The sequence below is a fragment of the Callithrix jacchus genome, chromosome 5, assembly GCF_049354715.1.
Source record: "Callithrix jacchus isolate 240 chromosome 5, calJac240_pri, whole genome shotgun sequence".
NCBI classification, from domain to species: Eukaryota; Metazoa; Chordata; class Mammalia; order Primates; family Cebidae; genus Callithrix; species Callithrix jacchus.
In genome coordinates this window covers 9,667,409-9,691,353 of record NC_133506.1, presented here as the reverse complement: position 1 = coordinate 9,691,353, position 23,945 = coordinate 9,667,409, and the positions used below count along the sequence as shown (strand labels likewise).

Below are 23,945 nucleotides of genomic sequence, written 5' to 3'. Positions count from 1 at the left end.
TTCAGCCTCCTGAGTAGCTGAGACTACAGGTGCCTGTCACCATGCCTGGCTAATTTTTGTATTTTAGTAAGACAGGGTTTCACCACTTTGGCCAGGCTGGTCTCGAACTCCTGAATTCAGGTGATCCACCCACCTCGGCCTCCCAAAGTGCTGGGATTATAGGCATGAGCCACCGTGTCTGGCCTGAGCCATCAGTTTCTGAGTAAAATATGATTATGCCCAATTTACAACCAAGAAAAACAGAAGAACTTAGAACTTAAGCCACCTGTCCCAGCAGTACCCCACAGCAGTTAAGGAAGCATACTCAAGTTTGAATGTCTAGGCTTGAATCCTGACTTGGTTACTCGCCTAGCTGTTTTACATTGGGCAATTTCATTAACCTCGGGGCCTCAGTTGTCTCACCTGTAAAATGAAGATAATCACAGTACTGACTTCACCTGATACATAGCAACTTGCAAGTTTCAGCTTTTACAGGGTGAAAATGGGACTAAAACCTTCTGACTCGGGGTCTAGCATTCTATTGTATCTCATTAACTTACATTTCCCCAATGCCAGCCAGCTCTCTGCCTCTTGACCTGGGGGCTCTGTAAACTCAGAGGCCTAAGCCACAGAAGAGGATTCAGAGTTGCCTTCTAAGGGCAGGGGAATGAATGGCCTTGCTCTGCTCTGAGGTTTCATAAGCACTCGACAGGTTGGAGAAGTTTACAGGCTGACAACCTGTCTATTGCTAAGACCCTGGTCTCTCCTACACTATTATAGTTCCCCCTCAGCTATTTCCTTTCCCTGCTTCCCCAATGCCCACAACTAAACTCCCAGAGAATTTTACCATTTGCTAGGATGCTACCACTTGTGACCCTGCATGATGTTCATGTGGGCATGAGTCCTCTGCATGCCTCATGGAGAAAACTCTGCATAGCCTCTTCTAATATAGTAGCCACTTGGTGTGCAAGCAAGATTACCTTCCAAGGCCTTGGTTCCCAGTCACCTAGAGGCATGAATATCAATCAATTGGTAAAGCAGAATTGGTAAAGAACAATTAGTATTTTATCAAGTTGAGTGTAAGCTAGGCCTCAGCTCTTCCAAACTTCTAACTATTCTGTTGTATGAGTCTTGAGTTTGTCCTGGATTTGTGTGTGTGTACTCACTTGCTATTTGTTACAAGAATCAGTGTGTGCCTTAAGGCAACAGAACTTCTGAGACTGACAAGGACTCGGGCTTGCCTGCTGTCTAATCCTGAACTTTGTTTTAGGCTCATTCAGGACGGGCCCTCTAGCAATGGAAAACAAGGGGTCAAAGCAAACTGTTCTTACCTTCACTCCTCTCTTTATAAGACATAGGCACCAACCCATCAAACAAATAATTTACAGGATTGTTAATATGGTTTTTAAAAGCATGGGAGGCCGGTTTGAGTGCTGTCACTAACTCACTGCGGATAAAGTTTTGTCCCTTTTCTGGGCCTGTTTCTTTTCCTGTGAAGCAGACAGCCAGGTCACACATCTAAGACCTCTTTCTATTGCTCCACAACTTCTGCTGTCTGAATGCTTCTGGGCAGGACTTGTTGGGTCTGTGCACAGAAGGGAAGGAGACAATGCATTTAAGTTTATCAAACCAAAAGGATTAAGACCAAGAACGGCATTTCAAGACATTTCTCTTTTTGCTACTGGATTATTTTACTGTCCAAATAGTGAAAGATTCACTTTGTTTCTTGTCTATCCACAATCCTAGGCACCCTACTTTCAAGCCCATCTTCTCCAGATTCTCTTTCCTCTTAGTTCTGTACAAAGCCCTTGCTATTGAGTTGACTGGTCATTTCGTCCAGTGATCCTGAATAGCATTTAAATCTTCTTCTAGTTCTCAAACTTTTCAAATCTAAGTTCCTTTGGGGGAAGGAGCGGTGTATTTTGCTTTGCTTTTTTTCTTTCCCTAAAAATACCACAGTAGGGACTCAGCACTTCGTTTGGTTGAGACTTCAAGGCAGATTCCCACTTTCTGGCCTGTTTCAAAATCATTCTGAGTTGCAGGAGGCAGGGCCATGGGTGACTGCAAAGGACTTTTCTGTCTAATGAGAGGGCAGAACCAGGTTATCTCTAGGATTCCTTCCAGCTCTAACATTACTGGATGGTATCTGCATGCTGTAAACCTAGGGCCCCAGGACAGATCAAGAGCGCTTTGGAATCCCAAGTAAGGAAAATTTAACTTGGAGTAATTTTGGTCTTTGCTCTCTATTTTAATATTATTAACAAGCAAAAATGATTATCTATTTACTACTTAAAAAATCAACACATGGTGAGTGTCATTTTCATAAGCAGAAACAATCACATTTTTTTCATTACTCTGTCTCTGAGCCCTGAACAAATAGTGGTTCAAATATTTTGAAGACGCCAAACAGCCGAAGGGACATATCCAGTATGTGGCCTAAAGCAAACGATTTCATTTTTCTAGGTCTCAGTTTTAGTTCACAAAGGGAGGATGAAAACAGCGGTGTTTCTGTCAACTTGCTGTGCCTGACAAGACAGAAAATAAGGTGTGTTCGTGGTGAAACAAGTTTGGGAAACTTGAAAGGGGTGAGGGTAGAGTACAGAACATGGTGCAAACTGATCCGAGGCAGCGAATTCCTCTCTATGCGGAGCACTTGCTGACATTAATCGTTTGTACAGTTACCCTATGTACCTAATGTCATAGGTATACACCCCTATCTTACAGTAAAGGAATGCTCCTCATAGGGTTTGAACAATTTGCTCCATGTTTTGTGTGGTCAGTCCTGGGACGAACCAGAGGGTCTACCCCAAAGTCCATGGTACTAAGCACTATGCAATGCTGCCACGAGTCACTGTGGAATTCTGACAAATTCTTTGGGTGAGGAAAGTCTACATAGTATTTATATGTTGAGAGAGTAAGCAAGAGCTTCAAACTGAGGTTGAAGGTTCGAGACTGGCATCAATGAACTGCGGACACAAGGAGTAAACATTTGGCAAAGGAAATTCCCACATCAAGCAGTCTTCTAGTAGGAAGTCCAGACCGTCCAGACCGTCCATTGGCAGTAGAGAAGACAGTCTGAGAATGGAAGGATTTGGAAGTAAGTGATGCACTCCTAGAATATAAGTAAGACAAAAGAATCCCCTGAGAGCATTTTTTTTTTTTTTTTTTTTTTTTTTTTGAAACAGGGTCTTGCTCTGTAGCCCAAGTTGTAATGCCGCTGCAGGATCATGGCTCACTGTAGCCTCAACCTCCCAGATTCAAGCGATCCTCCTGCCTCTGACTCTCGAGTAGTTGGGACTATAAGCCTGTGCCATCATGTCTGGCTAGTTTTCTTCTATTTTTTGTGGAGACTGGGGTCTCACTTTGTTGCCCAGGCTGGTCTCAAACTCCTGGGCTCAAGCCATCCTCCTGCCTCCCAAAGTGCTGGGATTAGCTGTGAGTCACTGTGCTCTGCTGGACGTCTTTTCAAAACAAAACCACTCACGCTGGGGAGAGGGTGGGCTTCTCAGAGTGGATGGGGCAGGGATGGACATAAAGGTAGACATCTATTTAAAGGGATTTAGGTGATACTGATTCATGTTTCCAATTCCACCGTCAAACAACTGACTTGCAATGGAATAAAAAGTGTTCTCTTGGGAAAGGCTTGGGGAATCTTAAAGTTGGGCAAAAGCCCCAAAGAAGATTTTAGGAGACCACCCCCTCCAAACTCACCCCAAATCCTACCCATTCTTAAAAGTTCATCCTCAGGGTAGGGAGAACAGCATTACACCTTTGAAAGGACCCAGGCCTTGAATCAAGACAGATCTGGGTTCCCCATCACTTAAGCTCTGAGAAACTTAAGGAAACCAGGAGCATAGTCAAACTTCCCTTTCAAGCAGATTAACCCTGATCAAGTTATTTGTTCACTTCTAAGCCTAGTTTCTCTATTTATAGAAAGAGGACAGAATTTACTTTTGAAGTTATTACCTAAAAATTACTTCAGCGCTAAGACCACAGCTGGGCCTCGGATTAGTCAACTTTCTTCCCCTGGATCCTCCTGCCTCAGAAAGTCTCCTCAAACTTTCCAATGTCCCTCTCCTCCTCTCCGTGAAGACACCTAGCTAACAGCAGTAGTAGGAACAAGGCTTGTGGGTACCGAGTATTTAGGATGAACACGGTCCCTAACGGCAGTCAAAACCGGGAAATTAAGGTAATTAGTTCTTCCAGGACTTGAAGACCACTTGCCTCAATGAACCCCATTTTCCTTCTAAGTAAAACCACTTCCCAGCCAGCCTCTGAGGTTAAGAAAAAGATTAAGATTGTAAAACAAAGGGAAAAGATGTTGAATGCTTTGTTATGTGACAGCTCTCAGGCCACCTGTGAGGGCTGTCAGCCTGCATGCCTCGGAGGACCAAGCAAGAAAACCGCCAGTTTGCTTGGCTGCCTGGGATGAAGGACTGGGGGCCTCAGAGGAAAAGGCAGAGTAGGAGGCCACAAGAGTTTGGGTGTGGGAGCTGGAGGGTGTTAGGAAACTTGGAACCACACAGGGAGAGGGTGTGGATGGGTCCAGTGAAGTTTTTTCTTTTTGTTCGTTTTGGGAGGGAAAGAGAGAGGCCCTAGAGGGTGAGTGGGCTCCGCAGTTCTGCTACTAACTGAACCCAACACCTCCTCCACTCCCTGACCGATCTAAAAAGGTAGTAGGCATTTAATCACCATAGCTCACAATTACTGAGCACCTATTAAGTTAATGGTTTGCACTTAAGCTCTTGTTATTAAAATATCAGCCAACGTTAGGCCCAGAAACTGATCCTGGGACCTGAAAAGAGGGCCGAATTCCTGTGCCTAGAAAAGGAGGGTGTGTCCGGGCACAGGGTGACAGGAACCAGGTCTGAGGCCTAGGGGGGCCGGGAACAATGTGTGCCAAACCGTCCGGAGAGGCGCGGACCCAGGCCTTGCAAATGTGGAAAGGACGGCGGTGCTCCTACCTTTCAGTGAGGTCTCCACCAGGCGCAGGTAAAGCTGCGAGCTCTTATTGCCGTGACTCATGCGCTGCGCTAGCCCGTTGCGCTGCAGGACGCACTCCTCAAACTGCACGACGTTTTGGTGGCGCCGCTTGAGGCTGGTGAGGGCCCAGAATTCAGCCAGAGCTAGCTCCACGTTCTCGGGGGCGTCGCAGCGGATCTTCTTGACCGCCACTCGGGCCCCGCTGCGCCCGGCCACTGCCTCGTAAACCACGCCGTAGCTGCCGCGCCCGATCTCCGCCAACAGACTGTAGCGCGGCCGAGCGGACCCGCCACCGCCCTCTGGCCATCGCCGCGCCAGGTAGGCCTCGCCCGGGGCCTCGGTCGCCACCGGATCCATGGCCTGGGCCGCCGCCACTGGCCTCAGCTTCGTGCTGGGCGCCCGCGGCACTGGGCTTCGCCTTTTCCGCTCCGGGCTTTGTGTACCTCTGCGGGCGCCGTCCTTTCCCGTTTCCATGGCTGCGGGCGGCGGGGGGAGCAGCAACGGCGCTGCCCGGGCCCCCCCTGCCTCATCCCTTCGTCCGGCCCCGGGACGCGGAGGAGCGGGACCTTGGATTGTGACCTGCAGGCCAAAGAATCGGTTAAACGACCAGGCCGAGGCGGGGAGGCCAGGAGAGTAGGCCGCGGAGCGCCCCACCTCCTCCTCCCCCGGCCGCCGCGGCCCCTTTAAGACGGAAGCCACAGCCGCTGATTGAACGGGGGAGGGGAGGGGAAAGCGGGAAAGACGGAACCACTGGGCAGCGGCTCAGAGGGAGAACCGGAAAGAAAAGCACAAACTCTCCCCTTTCTCTGTTAGTTTGTCGTGTAGCGATAAGAAAAAGAACACACAGAAAGCTTAACGCCTTCTGAAAACCGCCTTAAGATGCGATTCGGCCGGCGGAAAACTTTTTCTTTGCCCGTACCCCTCCGTGACGCCCCTCCCCGCGCCCCACCTTGTGTTCGCCCGGGTGTAAACAGTCCATTGAATTAAGCCCTAGCGGAGCCCGGCGGACCGACCCAAGTCCCCTAGGGCGGCGGGTAGAAGAGATTGGCTAAAAAGTTCCGTGTCTCGGAGCGCGACCGGCCGAGGAATCCGATTGCCCTCCCCGAGCGCGGAGGCAGTGGCAGTAACTCCATCCTCGGTGCTGGCTCTTCAGTCCTCGAACAGTACCCTTACCTGGCCCGCGCACCTCCGCTTCCGGGCTGTCCGTTTCACTCCTGGAGCCCCTGTCTGGGGATGGTCCGCTCCGCGATGAGGCTGCCTCCGTGACCGAGCTGCGCGGGAGGTGGTGGCCCGAGCCCGGCGTGTGGCGGGTGCTTCTGCTGCCGCGGCGCTCGCTGGGGAGGCCTGGGCTCCCAGGCTCCCGTGGCTTTCCACGTGTTCCCGCCAGCTGAGCCCTTTACATAACCTCTTTACATAAGCTGCACCTCCCGCCGACGCCCGGGCCAGCGGAGACTCCTGGTGGCCCATCCCCTGGGAGGCCAGCCGAGTGAGTCCTGCGCCGCCTGGTCCTGCCAAGGTCGACGGAGCAGCCGCAGCAGAGCGCACCAGCACGCCTCGCCGGGGCCCAATCACCGGCGAGAACACCCAGCCAACAAAAAATAGGCGCCAAATTCCCGTGATCCGCGGCGGCCCGCGCACCGCGACCCCTTCTCCTCGCCTGACCTGCGTGAAGACCAACCGTACGCAGTAGGCGCTTAATAAATACTGATAGGGTGATTGTCTTGGTTTTTTGATTCATAACTCGGTCTGGGAACGTTAGGGAGTGGGTTGGAATCCTGACCTTCCCTTCTACCAGCCCAGTAATCTTGTGCAAATCATTGCCACAACCTGAGCATCGTTTATCTGATGATCCTCTGCTAAATGGATTAAATGGGCCTTAATTCTCAGGAACAATAGAACCAAATGAAATACATAGATAGAGGCTAATTGGGTGTGGGGCTGAGTTAATACTCAAAGCTCCATTTAAGCACAGATTTTTGAGTATTTTGTTCTGTACTTTGTATTACAGTGTAGGCCTAGTGGGTGCCCAGTGTTAACTGAATCTACCGTTATCTATTGAACACCTGTAATGTGCTAGGCACCGTTTTAAGTCTCTGGGGAAAGAGAAGTAGACAAGGCAGTTTCTGCCTTGGTTGAGGTTCTGTGTCACTGCAGGAGACAAACCACATGGGTGGCCTTGGGCAAGTTAATCAACTTTCTTGTGGGTTTTTACCTCACCTGTAAGAAGATTCACAGAGGTTATCCAGATAAAGCACTTAGGACAGCCTTACACACAGTCAATGTTAAGTATTAAAGGATAATTTTTGCCATTGATAAGTGTGATGGAGAAGAAGAATGAGCTAAAGAGTGCTCGTTGGGGACAGGCTATATCTGATAGTGTATTTAGTCGCTGAAAGCCTCTAATGTTTTTGTGATTAAATTTCAAATTTACACATAAATTTCAAGAATCATAAAGATCATATACTTTTTTACCAGAATAACAAATTGTTATATTTTGCTGCATTTCCGTATCTTACACACACACACACATATATTGTGTGTAGATATCCATATGGTTTATACCTGAAAAGAAAGGGAATCAGTATATGGTATATAGATATTCACACACACACACACACTCACACTTATATAATGTATATATATATATTTTAGGACATCATTTTAGAGTTTCCAACAAGCTTCTTTATTCCAAATATTTATATGTCTTTCCTTTAAAAAAGGCATTATCTTGCATAATCTCAGTACAGTGATCAAAAGTCAGGAATTTTAACAATGATACAATTGTGTTATTTAATACACTCCATCCATATTTAAATTTTGCTAATTGTCTCAATCATGTTCTTTATAGCTATTCCCCAGGATGCAATTCAGGATCACACGTTTCATTGACTTGTCATACCTCTTTAGTTTCCTTTAACCTGGAAGGGCAGTTATCCAGCCTTCGTCTTTCATGACCTTGACATTTTGGAAGAGTACTGGTGAGTTATATTATAGAATGTCCCTAAATTTTGATTTTAATGTTTTCTTATGATTACATGCAGAGTATGCACTTCCCCCCCCCCCCCCCCCCGCCCCACATTACCTACCCATCCCTTGCTATTCTGAGAGGGTGAGGGTTTGCATTTTCTGGCAGGAATGTTACTGAAAAGAGTTGCCTCCTCAGGGCCTTTCATCAGGAGGCACATGACATTGTATTTGTCCCGGTATTCGTGGTATTAACTTCCATCATTTGGTTGAGGTTGTGTAGGGGGAGGTACACGCCACCATAAAGTTACAATTTTTCCTTTTGTAACTATTAAGTATCCTGTGGGAAGATATTTTGAGACTGTTTAAATATCCTGTTCTTCACCAGACTCTTACCCACTGGTTTTAGAATTCATGCGGATTCTTGCTTGAAACAATTATTACGGTTGCAAAATGGTGATCAGAAAGTCTTTTTAAACATGACCATTAACAATCTTCGTTACTTACCCTCTCACATCCTCTGATTCCCCCGCCACCCTTCCCAGCCTCCAGTAACTATCATTCTACTTTCTCTGTCTCCATGGGTTCAGTTGTTCTGATTTTTAGATCCCACAAATAGAACATGCAATGTTTTCTTTCTGTGCTTGGCTTATTTCACTTAACATAATGATCTCTGGTTCCGTCCATGTTATTGCAAATGACTGAATCTCATTCTCTTTAATGGCAGAGTAATACTCCATTGTGTATAAGAACTACATTTTCTTTATCCATTTATCTGTTGATGGACACTTAGGTTACCTCCAAATCTTGGCTGTTGTGAACAGAGCTGCAAAAAACACTGGAAAATTGAAATACTGATTTCCTTTCTTTTGGGAATATACCCAGCGGTGGGATGGCTGGATTATATGGTAGCTCTATTTTTAGTTTTTTTTGAGGAACTTTCAAACTGTTCTCTATAGTGGTTGTACTAATTTACATTCCCACTGACAGTATATGTTCTCCACATCCTTGCCAGAATTTGTGATTGCTTGTCTTGGATATAAGCCATTTTAATTGGGATTAGATGATATCTCATTGTAGTTTTGATTTGCATTTCTCTGATAATTAACAGTGTCGAGAACCTTTTCATATTTGTGTTTGTCACTCGTATGTCTTTTTTTTTGAGACGGAGTTTCGCTCTTGTTACCCAGGCTGGAGTGCAATGGCGCAATCTCGGCTAACCGCAACCTCCGCCTCTTGGGTTCAGGCAATTCTCCTGCCTCAGCCTCCTGAGTAGCTGGGATTACAGGCACCTGTCACCATGCCCAGCTAATTTTTTTGTATTTTTAGTAGAGACGGGGTTTCACCATGTTGCCAGGATGGTCTCGATTTCTTGACCTTGTGATCCACCCGCCTCGGCCTCCCAAAGTGCTGGGATTACAGGCTTGAGCCACCACGCCCAGCCTTTTTTTTTTTTTTTTTTTGAGAAATGTCCATTCAAATCTTTTACCCATTTTTAACCAGATTATTAAATGTTTTTCCTATAGATTTGTTTGAGCTTTTGATGTATTCTGTTAATTCCTTGTCACATGGATAGTTTGCAAATATTTTCTCCCATTCTGTGGGTTGTCTCTTTACTTTGTAGATGTTTCCTTTGCTGAGCAGAAGGTTTTTTAACTTGGTGTGATCCCATTTTTACTTTGGTTGCCTGTGCTTATAGAGTATTACTCAAGAACTCCTTGCCCAGACTGATGTCTTGGAGAGTTTCCCCAAAGTTTTCTTGTAGTAGTTTCATAGTTGAAGGTCTTGGATAAAATTCTTTGATCCATTTTTAGCTGATTTTTGCATATGGCAAGAGATAGGGTTCCAGTGTCATCCTTCTGTATATCCAGTTTTCACAGCTCTATTTATTGAAGAGATTATCTTTTCCTCAGTGTATGTTCTTGGTATCTTTGTTGAAAATGAAGTTCATTGTAGGTATGTGGATTTGTTTCTGGGTTCTCTATTCTGTTCCATTGGTTTATGTGTCTGCTTTTTTTCTGATACCATGCTGCTTTAGTTACTGTAGTTCTGTTGTATAATTTGAAGATTTGAAGTCAGTTAATGTTATTCCTCCAGTTTTCTTGTTTTTGCTTAGGGTAGCTTTGGCTATTCTGGGTCTTTTATGGTTCCATTTAAATTTTAGGACAGTTTTTTTTATTTCTGTCTAGAATGTCATTGGCATTTTGATAGGATTTGCATTGAACCTGTAGATTGCTTTGGGTAGTATGGACATTTTAACCAATATTGATTCTTCCTATCCATGCACATGAAATATCTTTTCATTTTTTGGTGTCCTCTTCAATTTCTTTCAGTGTTTTATAGTTTTCATTATAGAGGTCTTTCATTCTTTAGTTAAATTAATTCCTAGATATTTAATTTATTTGTGGCTATTATAAATGGGATTACTTTTTGCATGTGTGTGATGGAGTCGCGCACTGTCACCCAGGCTGTAGTGCAGTGGTGCAATCTCGGCTCACTGCAGTCTCCACCTCCTGAGTTCAAGCAATTCTCCTGCATCAGCCTCCTGAGTAGCTGGGACTACAGGCGTACACTACCACACCCAGCTAATTTTTTTTTTAGTAGAGACGGGATTTCACCATGTTGGCCAGGATGGTCTTGATCTCCTGACCTGGTGATCCACCCGCCTTGGCCTCCCAAAGTGCTGGGATTACAGCCATGAGCCACCACGCCTGGCCACTATAAATGGGATTACTTTTTAAGTTTCTTTTTCAGATTTTTCACTGTTAACAGGTAGAAATACTACTGATTTTTGTATGTTGATTTTGTATCCTGCAACCTTACTGAATTGATCAGTTCTAATGGTTTTTTCCAAATATAAGATCAATAATATGTAAATAAGGATAATTTCACTTTTTCCTTTTCTATTTGGATAGCCTTTATTTCTTTCTCATGTCTGCTTGCTCTAGCTAGTGCTTCTAGTACTGTGTTGAATAACAGTGGTGAAAGTGGGCATCCTTGTTGTGTTCCAGATCTTAAAGGAAAGGCTTTTGGGTTTTCCCCATTCATATGGTACTAGCTGTGGGTTTATCATATATGGCTTTTATTATGTTGGGGTATTTTCCTTCTATCCCAGTTTTTTTTTTTTATGGTTTTTATCATGAAGCAGTGTTGAATTTTATCAAATGCTTTTTCAGCATCAATTGAAATGATCATATGGTTCTTGTCCTTCATTTTGACAGCCTTATTTTAACTTAATGGCCTCTTTAAAGACCTTATCTTCAAATACAGTCACATTCTAAGGTACTGGGAATTATAACTTTAACATGAATTTGGGGTGAGGAGAGACACAATTCAATCCATAATAGCCCCTTTGGCATTTGGCATTTGAAATGAAACCTGAATGTCAAGAACCCGGCTCTGAAAACTAACAGGAAGTCATTCCAAGAAGAAAGTCGAGCAAGTACAAAAGCCATGAGATGGGAACAAGCTTGTTGTTAAACCAGCCATTTGTTAAGATTTTAAAACGGTACAACCCATTTTGGGGAAAAAATAAAAACAGTTTGGCAATTCCTTATAAAGTTAAATATATATCGACCCTGTGGCCCAGCAATTGCATGTCTACGATAAGTGAAAACTTATGCTAATAAAGTGACTTGTATAGGAATTCACAGTGGCTTTTCCCATAAGAATTCCAAACTGGAAAATGCTGCAATGTTCATCAATAAACGAATGGATAAACAAATTATGGTATTCCCATACAATGAAACGTTGCTGAGGGTGTGTTGCTTAAGGGAGGAAGAAAGTGTTGATACAACAGCATGGATGAATCAAAATAGATATGCTGAGTGCAGGAGGCCGGGCACACGAGAGCGCCTGCCAGATGATTCTATACACAATTCTTCACAGTGCAAACTAATTTATAGTGACAGAAAGCAGGGCAGTAGCTGGGGTAGGAAGGATGGATGGAAAACAAAAGGACCTGAAACTTTTTGGGGTATTGGGTTATCTGGACTGTAGTTATAGTTTCAAGGGAGGAATATATTAAAATGCTTCAAATTGTACCCTTTAAATTAGGTGTAGTTTATGTAAATCAATTTTACAACTTTAACTCAATAAAGCTACAAAAAAATTGGGGGGAAAGTATACACTATAATTCCAGTAATATAAAGTCCAGTGACAATGGTCTAGGGTAGCAGAAGTCCTATCAGTGGTTGTCTTTCCTGTGGGAATTGACTGCTAAGGGCCACAGGGGAATTTTCTGGATGATGGAATTTTATTGTATGTAAATTATACCACCATAAAGTTTAATTAAAATGTGAAAAAAAAACAAAGCCTTGTAGCCACGAACATTTGTGTCCTTACTTAGCAGTTTCTAAGGACAGAAGGCTGCACTGTGTGGCCCTGGCCCCATCCCTGTATCACTGGCTTCATAGGTTGAGCACAGCCAGCAGTGTCTTTCCTTCTGGCTAGTTTTCCTACCTGACTTTGTTCCTTTTTGTTTTCTAATACACATACACATGTTTTTATTTAGGCATCTCATCTATTCATCCACCTATCTGAGACAGGGTCTTGCTCTGTTGCCCAAGCTGGAGTGCAGTGGCATGATCATGGCACACTGCAGCCTCGACCTCCTGGGCTCAAATGATCCACCTCAGCCTCCTGAGTAGCTGGGACTGTGGGTGCATGCCACTAGGGTTTTACCATGTTGCCCAGGCTGGTCTCAAACCTCTGGCTCAGCCATCCTCCCACCTCGGCCTCCCAGAGTGCTGGGATTACAGGCATGAGCCACTGCACCCAGCCTATTTACTTTTTATAATTCCAACTTTTATTTTAGATTTTGTGGTGCCTGTGCAGGTTTGTTACATGCACATATTGTGTGAAGCTGAGGTTTGGGATGCAACTGAGCCCATCACCCAGGTACTGAGCATAATAACCAGTAGTTTTTCCACCCTTGTGCCCTCCCTCCCTGCCCTAGTAGTACACAGTTTCTATTTCTGTCTTTATGTCCATGAGCACCCATTGTTTAGTCCCATGTATAAGTGAGAACATACAGTATTTGACTTTTGACTTTCTGTTCCTGAGTTAATTTGCTTAGGGTAATGGCGTCCAGCTACATCCCCCACCTAAATTTTGAGAGAGATTGAATATCAAGTTCAGGGAGGTCCACAAGGAGTGTGAATCCTTTTATACACGATTAAAAGGGCCAGACTCCTTGATAAATTATTGATGGCTTGACAAAATTTTTAGTCTTTTTCTTGCTTATATTATGGAAGTAATCTATGCTTACTGTTGTAACTAATAGCCAACATTTACTAAAATTTTCTATCTGCTAGGCACAGGGATTAACAAAAAATTATGACAATTCCATGAGGTAGTGACTTTCATTAGCCCCATTTTACAGATGAAGAAACTGAATGTGAAGCTGGCACAGCTGGGTTTCGAACCGAGGCCCCAGACACTCTACCCCTCTTTATTCCACTCAGCCCTCTCCAAGCTAAGCAGTGTCAACATTACAGCGAGCCTTCTTCTGCATCTTTCTTGTTGGCAAACACGCCTGCCTTAATATCCCTGGAGCCTCAGACAGTGCCAAACATGTGAGCTCGATATTTAGGGATAGAAGAAATAAAGGAAGAAGAGAAGAACAGCAGTGGAGTCTCACTCTGTTGCCCAGGCTGGAGTGCAGTGGCATGCACAATCTTGGATCAGTGCAATCTCCACCTCCTGGATTCAAACAATTCTCCTGCCTCAGCCTCCTGAGTAGCTGGGATTACAGGCACCTGCCACCTCACCTGGCTAATTTTGTGTGTGTGTGTGTGTGTTTTAATAGAGATGGGGTTTCACCATGTTGGCCAGGCTGATCTCGAACTCCTGACCTCAAGTGATCCATCCATCTTGGCTCTCTACACACAAGGAATCACTAACACTGGTTGAATAAAGCAATGGCTACATTTTTACTGTAAGAAAAATCATTCATTTAATTAACATTTTTTGATCCCTTACTCCTCTATGTACAAGGCAGTTTTGGAGCTGATATATCAGGATGAGCAGGAGAAAACTCAGTGTCTGCCTTTGAGGGGCTGACATAGACAATAAGACAGTGCAGTTATGCAGTCCCACATCACAGTAGTCCCATGAGGGACCAGAAAGTAAGCAAAAGATAGCAAGGGATGGGGTAGATGGTATTTTAGAATGGATGGTATGGGGAAAGCTTTCTAAGAAGGTGACCATTGAGCAGGGACCTGATTTAAGTAAAAGAATAGATCAATTGCATCTCTACTGGAAGAGCTTTTCAGATCAGAGGGAAGAGCAAACGTGAAGGCCCTAGGTGAGAGGGAGCAGACAAGGAGGCCAGTGTGGCCTGAGCTGAGTGAATGGGGGAAGAGTGGTGGGAAACACAGGAAAAGGGATGTGTGGGATCCTGTAACAGGGCTGAGAGTTGGGGGCCGTGATAAGAATGGTGGACTTACTGAGCGCTTGTTATATGCCAAGCACTATGGTTGGTGATGTGGCTGGACAGCATCGCTCCTCCTTTCACATGAGACTGCTGAGGCTCAGACAGGTAAGAACAGTCCCAAGTGAGAGGGCAGAACAGTAAGGCTGAGGCAGCTGATCCATCTCTGTACTTCAGGGGACTGAGGACACCCCAGGGGCAGCCAGCCCTGGGGGTGGTCCCTTGGGAAAGCAGGGAGCTTCGTTCTGGGAGGGAAGAATGGATGAAGTGGGGGAGGGTGGAGGAATGGAAGGTAGGGGACAGGGGGCTGAGACTGCTCCAGGTAGCTGGGAGGTGGGTTATTGGGAGTGAGGAGGAAGGATTGGGGCTGAGGATTAAGGCTGGTAGGGGCTGGGAATCAGGTGGTGTGGTGGTTGTAGAAGGGAGAGCTGAGGGTGGGAGACTATTAAAGGCAGAGAGGCTGGCACAGGGGTATAGGAGGAGGACCTCAGAGGAGCAGGAGGTGCTGAAGACAGAAGCTTGAGGTGGCTGCCTCCCTGAGCAGGGAGTACTAGGAAGGCCTGGGGGAGACTGTGCAGCCGCCTTGGAGAGCTCTCCTCTCATAGTGGCTCTGGATTTCAGAGGGCTCCAGGAAGGCTGTTTCCAGGAAAACTGGAGCTTATCATGATGCCTAACACCATGCAACTCACAATAACTCTCTACATGGGAGAGGCTGTTTTAGTCCCCATTTCATAGATGGGAAGACTGGCTGGATGCAGTAGCTCACACCTGTTAATCCCAGCACTTCGGGAGTCTGAGGCAAGTGGATCACTTGAGGCCAGGAGTTCGAGACCAGCCTGGCCAGCATGGTGAGACTCTCTCTAAGAGATAGAAACACAAAAATTAGCCAGACATGGTGGCACATGCCTGTAGTTTCAGCTACTTGGGATGCTGAGGTGGGACAATTGCTTGAACCCAGGAAGTGGATGTTGCAGTGAGCTGAGATCACACCACTGCACTCCAGTCTAGGCAACAGAGTGAGACCCTGTCTCAAAAGAAAAGAGAAAGACAAATGGGAAGGCTGAGGCTTGGAAGTTGTCGTATCACCAATGGCTGGAATGCCTGCTTTTGGAACCCCAGTAGCCTTAGGTTTGAGTATCCATGTTTTCAACCATTAGACCTGTGGCTCTCAAGCTTGAGTGCCCAATCCACTGGCATCACCTGGAGAGCTGATTAAAACCCAGATAGCTGGAGCCACCCACAGTGCAACTAATTCAGTAAGTCTCGGGTAGAGCTTGCTAATTTGCATTTCTGACAAGGTCGTAGGTGATGCTGATGTTGACGCTGCTATCCTGGAACCATGCTTCAAGAACCACAACATCACACTGTCATGTTTCTAGACTGAGCACAAAGCAGAAGGAATTGGAGAGGATTTGAGTTCTGGTAAGAATTCGAGGATGAATAGGAGTGGTATGAATAGGAGCTGAATCAATTACCTAGGAAACTAAGCAAATAAAATAGGAAGTGATATTAAAGCCAAGAAAACAAAAATGATTGATAAGAAAAACATTGTAATCATCATAAACTACAACACTCAGCTGGAAATAATATTATATTGTCATTGTCATGTAAAAACACGTTGATTTAACAAAAAATTATGATATAATTAGGAGACTTGGAGAGGGAAAGCATGTCTTTGTGTATGGTGGAGGGGGAAGAAAAAGAGAGATAACCAAATCCTTATCTTCCATGGCTGTGAGTTAATAAAAAAAATTTTTTTAATCAAGTAGCGATACCATAATCAAGTATGGAAAAATAACTACAGAATTAAAGTTATTGCTTCTGGGATGGGATCAGAGGTGAAATGGGATTTTTGTGATAAGTTTTATGGTAGTTTTTAACTTGTAATGGTATCTAACTCTTAACATTATGTCTATTTATTATTTGGATTAAAGTTGAAATTAAAAATAAAAGTGGGCATGAGCTTTAGCCACCACTAAAGCAGCCTGTCAGCTTGGTGGCGCTGTTCAGCTTCTGGCCAGGGTTTCACCTGTCCTTGTAGTACCTAAAACATCTGGAGGGCTAAGAGTAGTACCTTTATCACACTGGGGGAATACTGGATTAGAGACACTGCATCCAGTAAGAATCAACAGAGAGGCTTCTTTTGTATTAAATGAGGGTCTCAGTTACAGAAAACAAAGATGGGTGCAGATAACAGCCACCCTGTCTCCAAAACTTAATGGACAGGTCTGATTTCAAGTGCTCTTCCTATCGGCCACTGAAAAGGCTAAGAAATGTCCAACATTTCTTCCTCTCCCATTTAGGAATGGCATAAAAATGTTTGTCAGGCTATGTATCTGAATATTTGCTGCAGGAAATTGGTTGCTAAGTTCTTAGGAGTTGTTTATGATTTTGGGAAAGATAAAGGGCTACAATGCCAAACGAGTCCCTTAATTCTGCAACTGGGACATTCAAAATAAATTACTGAGGAGTCTGGTTAATATGTACACAACCATAAGGCAACAAAGTATACTCATTAATCAAAATGTAAAGTGATAAAGCCTTTTAGACAGGAAAATTAATAATTCGTTGTTTATTAATATAATTTAAAATTCATACACTTTGATCAGCAATTCCATTTCTAGGAATTTCGAGCAATTCTAATTCCATTGCTCACCCAAGTATGGGAAAAATATACATGCAATAAAGATTTTATTGTGGTGATATATATCTAATAATAAAATATTATAAACAATACCAAAAGCAGAGGATTGGTTACACAGTTGCATATTTAAATACAATATGCCCATCAAAAGAAGGAATTAGCTCTCTATCTACTGCCATACAATACATATACACAATATTTTGTTACATAAAAAGGCAAATGCAAACAGGCATCTATAATATGACCTCATTTTGCTTAAACATGTATACTAATTGCTAACCTTCACTGTGTTACTTCTCTGCGATTGGATGATTCTAAGTGTTCCTATGTAATAACTAATTAATCCAGTAAACCTTAGGGTAGATTTTATTTTTATCTCCACTTTCCATATAAACTGAGGCACAAATAGGTTATATTACTTTCTCAAGGCCGTACCACTAAAAAGTAATGGAGCTTGGATTCCAACCCTGATATATCTGATTTTAAAGCTCTTGATCTTGAACTAGCACATGATATAGCTTTCATACTTACATGTTAATTTTTGTATACATAATGGAAACATTTGTATAAATAATACTGTAGATGCCAAGAATTCTTCCTAGGTGATTCTTTCACGTTCAGCATTATTTTATTTATTTTATTTTATTTTTGAGACAGAGTCTCGCTTTGTTGCCCAGGCTGGAGTGCAGTGGCACGGTCGTGGCTCACTGCAACCTCCGCCTCCCAGTTTAAGCAGTTCCCCGCCTCAGCCTCCTGAGTAGCTGAGATTACAGGTGCACACCACCATGCCCGGCTAATTTTTGTATTTTTGGTAGAGACAGGGTTTCACCATCTTGGCCAGGCTGGTCTTGAACTCCTGACCTTGTGATCCACCTGCCTCAGCCTCCCGAAGTGCTGGGATTACAGGCGTGAGCCACCATGCCCGGCCTCAGCATAATTTTATATGATTTGTACTTTTTATGTGTCTATTTGGGTATTAATTTGAGTTCTTTTTTGTAGGTATTAAAAAAAATTCAGTTTAAAAAGCAAGTAATGTACAGTAATGTAGAATGTACTTCATCACTCATTTGGTCAATGAGTACTTGTGAAGCCCCTACTGTTTGCCAGATTGGGGACTGAGATTAATGGAACTTAGTTCCTGTTGCAGCATAACTCATGGTCTGGTAAAGACACAAAGAAACAACCAGGCTTGAGTCTTTTCCAGCTCTGTCACACTGTGATGCTGTTTTAGAGTTTGGTTAGTCAGTGAGAAATAAGGCTGAGCCAATTATCAGCACTCACAGTGTGCCTCTTTCAACTAATGGGAACCAGGATCTGTGCTGGGCCCTGAACTTCATATACCACCTTTCTTTCTCAATAGAAATTGTTATTTGTTCAACAAACATTTACTCTATGTTAGGCCCCATGTGTGAATTGGGGATCCCAGGATGAATAAGGCAGGATTCCTGGTGGTAAAATCTCACCATATGGTGAAGAAAACTGATTATAATTCTCCCTTGGTGAAAATAATAGCTAACATTTAAGAAGCATTTACCAGACACTGTTATAAAAACTTCTCAATATAATAATTTATTGAATTCTCAATCCTGTTATTATTATCCTATTATTATCTCTATTTGACAGACGAGGAAACAGAGACTTGGAGAAGTTATGCAGCTTGCTTGAGATCACACAGTTAGGAAATTGGCCAGGTGCGGTGGCTCATGTTTGTAATCCCAGCACTGTGGGAGGCTGAGGGATGTGGATCACCTGAGGTCAGGAGTTCGAGACCAGCCTGGCCAATGTGGTGAAACCCTGTCTCTACTAAAAGTACAAAAATTAGCTGGGCGAGGTGTCAGGCACCTGTAATCTCAGCTACTCAGGAAGCTGAGGCAGCAGAATCACTTGAACCCAGGAGGCAGAGGTTGCAGTGAGCCGAGATCGAGCCACTGCACTCCAGCCTGGGCAACAAGAGGGAGACAACGTCTCAAACAAAAAAAATTAAATTTAAAATGTTTAAAATTTAAGTATAAAAACTTTAAATTTCAATTTAAAACTTTTAAATTTAATTTTCCTTGATGGCAAATGGTGTTGAGCATCTTTTTATGTGCTGTTTGCCATGCTTATGGTCTCTAGTGACATGTGTATTCAAATATTTTGCCAGTTTGGTGGGGGGCAGGGGGTTGTTTTATTACAGACTTTCACCTGTAATCTGAGCTACTTGGGAGGCTGAGGCAGGAGAATGGCTTGAACCCAGGAGGTGGAGGTTACAGTGAGCTGAGATCTCACCACTGCACTCCAGCTTGGGTGACAGAACAAGACTCCATCTCAAAAAAAAAAAAAAAAGATCACACAGTTAGAAACTAGATCAGGGAGTCCTACCCAGAGAAGTGCTTAGAAGAGCACAGCCAAAGAGCCCACCTTGTGGTAGAACAGTCATAATAAAAATAGTATTAACCACTATAACAGCACTTGTCACAAATCATACAAAGTTTTGTGGGATTTAAAGGCCTTTCACCTATTAGACATGTCTCAACATTGGGTGACCCAGAATACAAGCTGTCCCTCTTATTTGTCAGACTAAGAAGATTGCAGAAGAGAAAATATATTTCTCATATATTCAACTCAAATATATAAATTCATAAGATGGTATAAATAATCAAATATTCAGGTACAATAGTCAATTTATTATTTTAGGTACATACACACTTTCAACATTACTTAGACATATTGGATTCTCTCCCATTCTTCCATTTCACAAAACAATTTCTTCCATCTCTTTCTGAGCACCTTTGAGCTCAGTCTCTTTATTATCACTGGGGATGATTTCTGTGTCACTCAGCCCACTTTCTACGTCACATAATTTTCACTCCTATCTAAATTGTGATCCAGCACTTTTTGAGCCTTTATATGTTGCTGTCTCTGAAATATTTTATCTTAGAAGTCCCAGTGCATTAAATCTCAGCACAGATTGTTTTTCCATTTCTCCCATTGGTTTATATTGGTGATCACAACATCCAAACATTTAATGCATTGCTTTTCAAAGTGCTCTTTCTTAAGGGTTACATCTTTATAAAGTGTGTGAAGTCAGCCCCTAGTGTAGTGACTTACATCGTGTGAAAAATTGTTTTTTTTAACTACTTCCTTCAGATGACTTCTATAGATTGGTCTTCCTCCAACAACACTCTGTTGATTAAAAGAAAGTAATTGAGAGAGTCTCGGGAGTATGAAAGATTCTGGGAACCTTTGTAAGAACTTGAATATATGCAACTCTTTCTTCTGAGAGATTTTTTGTGTGTGGGGAATACCTTGTGTTATGTCCAGGTATATACTGTGTGTTAACTTCATTTCATTTCATTTCTTTTCTTTTTGAGAGAGGGTCTTGCTCTGTCACCCAGGCTCAGGCACAGTGCTGTGATCACAGCTCGCTGTAGCCTTGAACTCCCCAGGCTCAGGTGATCCTCCTGCCTCAGCTTCCCAAGTAGCTGGGACTATAGGTGCATACCACCATACCCAGCTAATTTTTGTAGAGACTGGGTTTTGCCATGTTGCCCAGGCTGGTCTTGAACTCCTGGGCTTAAGCGATTCACCCACGTTGGCTTCCCAGAGTGCTAGGATTACAGGTATGAGCCACCACTCCTGAACAGACTCCATTTCTTCAACCCGCAAGCCAACCTGTAGAGGTCTGTATGGTGGGCACTATCACCATTTAACACATGAATAAGTTGAGACTCAGAAGGGGAGGTGCTTTGTCCAAGGTACCTAGCAAGTGATAGAACTGGGACACAAATCTAACCCTGTCTGATTCTCTTGACTCACCTTTCCCATTAAAGCACTGAGAATGTTTCTAAACCAGCTTCCTAATTTAGATTGCTGGCCCTTCATAACTGTGTGAAGCTGTGTTGACAGAATGCTAATGCTGATTAATTTATAATTCTTTTATTGCCTTATGTATAACTGTGTGCAGTATTTCATAAAGAAAATGACAAAGCAATTTGCAAATATAAAACCAGCTGCTTAATTTTAATTTTTGGGTTTCTGTTTCAAATCCATTACAAAACAATGAGAGTTGTTTGCAATATAACTCAACTCTCCAGTACTTACAAAGATCCGGGAAAGCTGCTCCTAGGTCCTGAAGTGATGTATTGGCTTACATTTCTTTTGTTCTTGAAAACCAACTCTTTCAGGAATGAAGTGGGAAGAGTCAGTGGTGCATCACTCATGAGTGCAAGGTTCCCTACCCTGGTGTGTGTGCTGGAGTTGATTCCTTTGGGCTTGGGAGAGCTGACTGTGTGCATCTCTTTCCGACACTGTTCAGTGACATCATGCTGGGAGCTTGAAATCAGCCACAGTGGGAGTATTTACACTATGGAAATAGGCAGCTCTACAAATCAAGTCTCCTTCCTTCCCCTCTACCCTGCAGCCCCTCCCCAAAATGATTTAACCTCACTGTGCCTTGGGAATAATAAGAGTGCTTCCCTTCTAAGTTAGTCTGAGGATTTAGTGAGAGAAAGCATGAAAGGCGCCTGGCACTGCCTGTGTGTTTATGTGTTTCAGCAAGTAATGCATACTTGGAGTAGAAAAAATCAAACAAGTAAACAGAAGGTTCAACGTGGACCTCCATTCCAATTCCTATCCTCAAAGGCAAACTGTCTCTCTAAATCCTTCCAGAGATGTGCTCTGAGATGTATATATTCCAACTGGGCTCATGTAGCTCTAACTTAATATTTTTAAGGCCTGGTCTATTATTCCATTTTTGGGTGCACCATGGTTTGTTTTAGCAGCTCTCTGTGGATGCCATTCAGGTTGTTTCCCATCTCTTGCCAGTAAAAATTATGGGCCTTGAACAACTTTGTCTTTTGCACATAAATATGAATGTATCTGTAGGCTCAATTCCTGGAAATAGAATTATTAGGTCAAAGGATATGAGCATCTTAATTCTGGTTTGATTGTCAAATTGCCTTCTAGGGGCCTTGCCAATTCACTCCCCAACCCAGTGTAGGCAAGTGCTGGAGTCTCCACAGTCTTGGAACATTGCCCAGCTTTTTAATCTGTGTCATCTGATCGTTTCTGGCACTTAAGACAGGTAAATGGCCCTCATTATTCTTACTGATGAAGAAACTTGGTTGCAGGGAGGAAAGGGCATGGCCCAACCAGCATCCAGGCTTCTGCACACAAAACAAAGTAGTGATGGTTGAGGCTGGTGCCATTAGCCCTGCCAGGAAGTAGGGAGTAATCCTCCCGCCCTGGGCAGTTGGAAATTCTGTGAACCTGCTTTGCAGGCTCTTTATCAGCCCTGCTTTTCTTGAGCGCAGTTACTCAGGAACATGAAGGATCAAGAAGGTGTGAAGTTCTGGTGCTCTGGGAAGCTTCAGTACAGCTTGTTCTCTACTGTAGCAGACAACTACCTGGAGTACACATGCCATTTCTGTGGCTCCACATTTCTCAAAGTTCCTGGACCAGCAGCACCTGGGAACTGGTTAGAAATAGGTATTTTCAGGCCTGTCCTAAAACCTATGGAATCAGACACTCTGGGGGTGGGGCCTAGTAATGTGGGTTTTAACAAGTCCTCCAGGTGATGCTGATATATACTCAAGTTTACAACAACTGGCTTGCAGAATACAGTCTGTAGCCCCACAGTCTGGGGCAACTGTGGCCCCAACCTACCTTTCTTACTATATTTCCTTCCTCCAACAATTTTTAAATATACTTAGCTACCGGCTCCTTCTAAAACCCCCTCCACTTCCTCATCCCTGTTTTTGGAGCAGAAACCTCTAGTTGTCTCTCAGTGTTTTTCTGCAAGAACAGAAGCCCTCATTTAAAAGCTGTTAATTCCCAGTCTCCCTTGTAACTGTGTTCTGGCCAATGGGACAAGAGCAGGAGCTTGCAGCTTCTGAATTGTGCTCTCAGGAGGGAAGAGCATGCCTGCTCTCCCCTTTCCAGTTTCCACTGGCTGGAACACAGATGTGATGGCTTTGGACCACGCAAACAGATGAGGACTGGGTCTCAGCTATGGTAGAACATTAGGAAGGAAGGAGTCTGGTTTCTTGATGCTGTGGGGTCATTGTGGGAGCCACAGAATACATAAGCCTGGACTGTTATAAAAAAAAGAAACTGGCTGGGCATGGTGGCTCATGCCTATAATCCCAGCACTTTGGGAGGCTGAGGTAGGCAGATCACGAGATCAGGAGTTCAAGACCAGACTAGTCAGCATGGTGAAATCCCCATCTCTACTAAAAACTACAAAAATTAGCTGGGCATGGTGGCTCATGCCTGTAATCCCAGCTACTTGGGAGGCTGAGGCAGGAAAATTACTTGAACCGGGACCAGGGAGATGGAGGTTGTGGTGAGCCGAGATCGCACCACTGCACTCCAGCCTGGGCTACAGAGCAAGACTCCATCTCAAAAAAAACAAAGAAAACAATTTTATATGACCTTAGATCTCTGTCAAAGCAATTGAGAATCTTCCCTAATACAATATCTACCGGTATGCTGTCTTCCTTCTACTGGACACATTCCTCTATTCTTTTCAAAAACAAAATCATATGCACTTCCTTTCCCAGATCCTAGGAGAGCTGATTTCTCTTCACTGGTTGCTCATTCCACTTTAGAGTTCTTGTTGCCGGCCCGCCAGACTCAAGTCATTTCACCACGAGATCAGGAGCTCTTTGAGCCAGGGACCAAGCTTGGCCATCTTGGAATATTTCCACAGTTCTGACTCAGTGTCTGCCACACAGTAGATACCAACAAACATTTTTCAGGGACAATTTTACATCAGCATCTGCATTTTCTATGCTCCTGGCTAAATTGTGCTTTGATGAGAGTACTTTGGATGAGAACTGAGAATCAATTTATAATCTGAAATTGTGGCCTGAAATTCTTTTCCATTTCCCAGAGCAGCTGTGGACCAAGTGGACAGAAATTGGCCCCTAATGGGTGCTTTGGGGACAGACAGGAGTCAGG

At 43.8% G+C, this 23,945-nt stretch overlaps 2 protein-coding genes across 11 annotated transcripts in view; one reads left to right on the top strand and one right to left on the bottom strand.

The window, feature by feature from the left end:
* The window catches only part of STK35 (serine/threonine kinase 35), a 45,567-nt gene extending 39,083 nt beyond the window's left edge, over positions 1-6,484 (bottom strand). The window contains exons 1-2 of the mRNA XM_003732801.6: positions 6,136-6,484; positions 4,944-5,541 (exon numbers count right to left, since the gene is read on the bottom strand). Of these exons, the coding sequence (XP_003732849.1) occupies positions 4,944-5,541; positions 6,136-6,429 (892 nt within the window). The 5' untranslated portion in view covers positions 6,430-6,484. The remainder of the gene's footprint in view (positions 1-4,943; positions 5,542-6,135) is intronic.
* Positions 6,244-23,945, top strand: part of PDYN (prodynorphin) — a 126,397-nt gene continuing 108,695 nt past the window's right edge. For 6 of the 10 annotated variants that reach the window (XM_078371196.1, XM_078371195.1, XM_035298247.3 and 3 more), the window contains exons 1-2: positions 6,244-6,674; positions 7,811-7,940. The gene's annotated coding sequence lies outside the window, so the exon portion shown is untranslated. The remainder of the gene's footprint in view (positions 6,675-7,810; positions 7,941-23,945) is intronic. The other 4 variants (XM_078371198.1, XM_078371197.1, XM_078371193.1 and 1 more) reach the window with 2 other exon arrangements.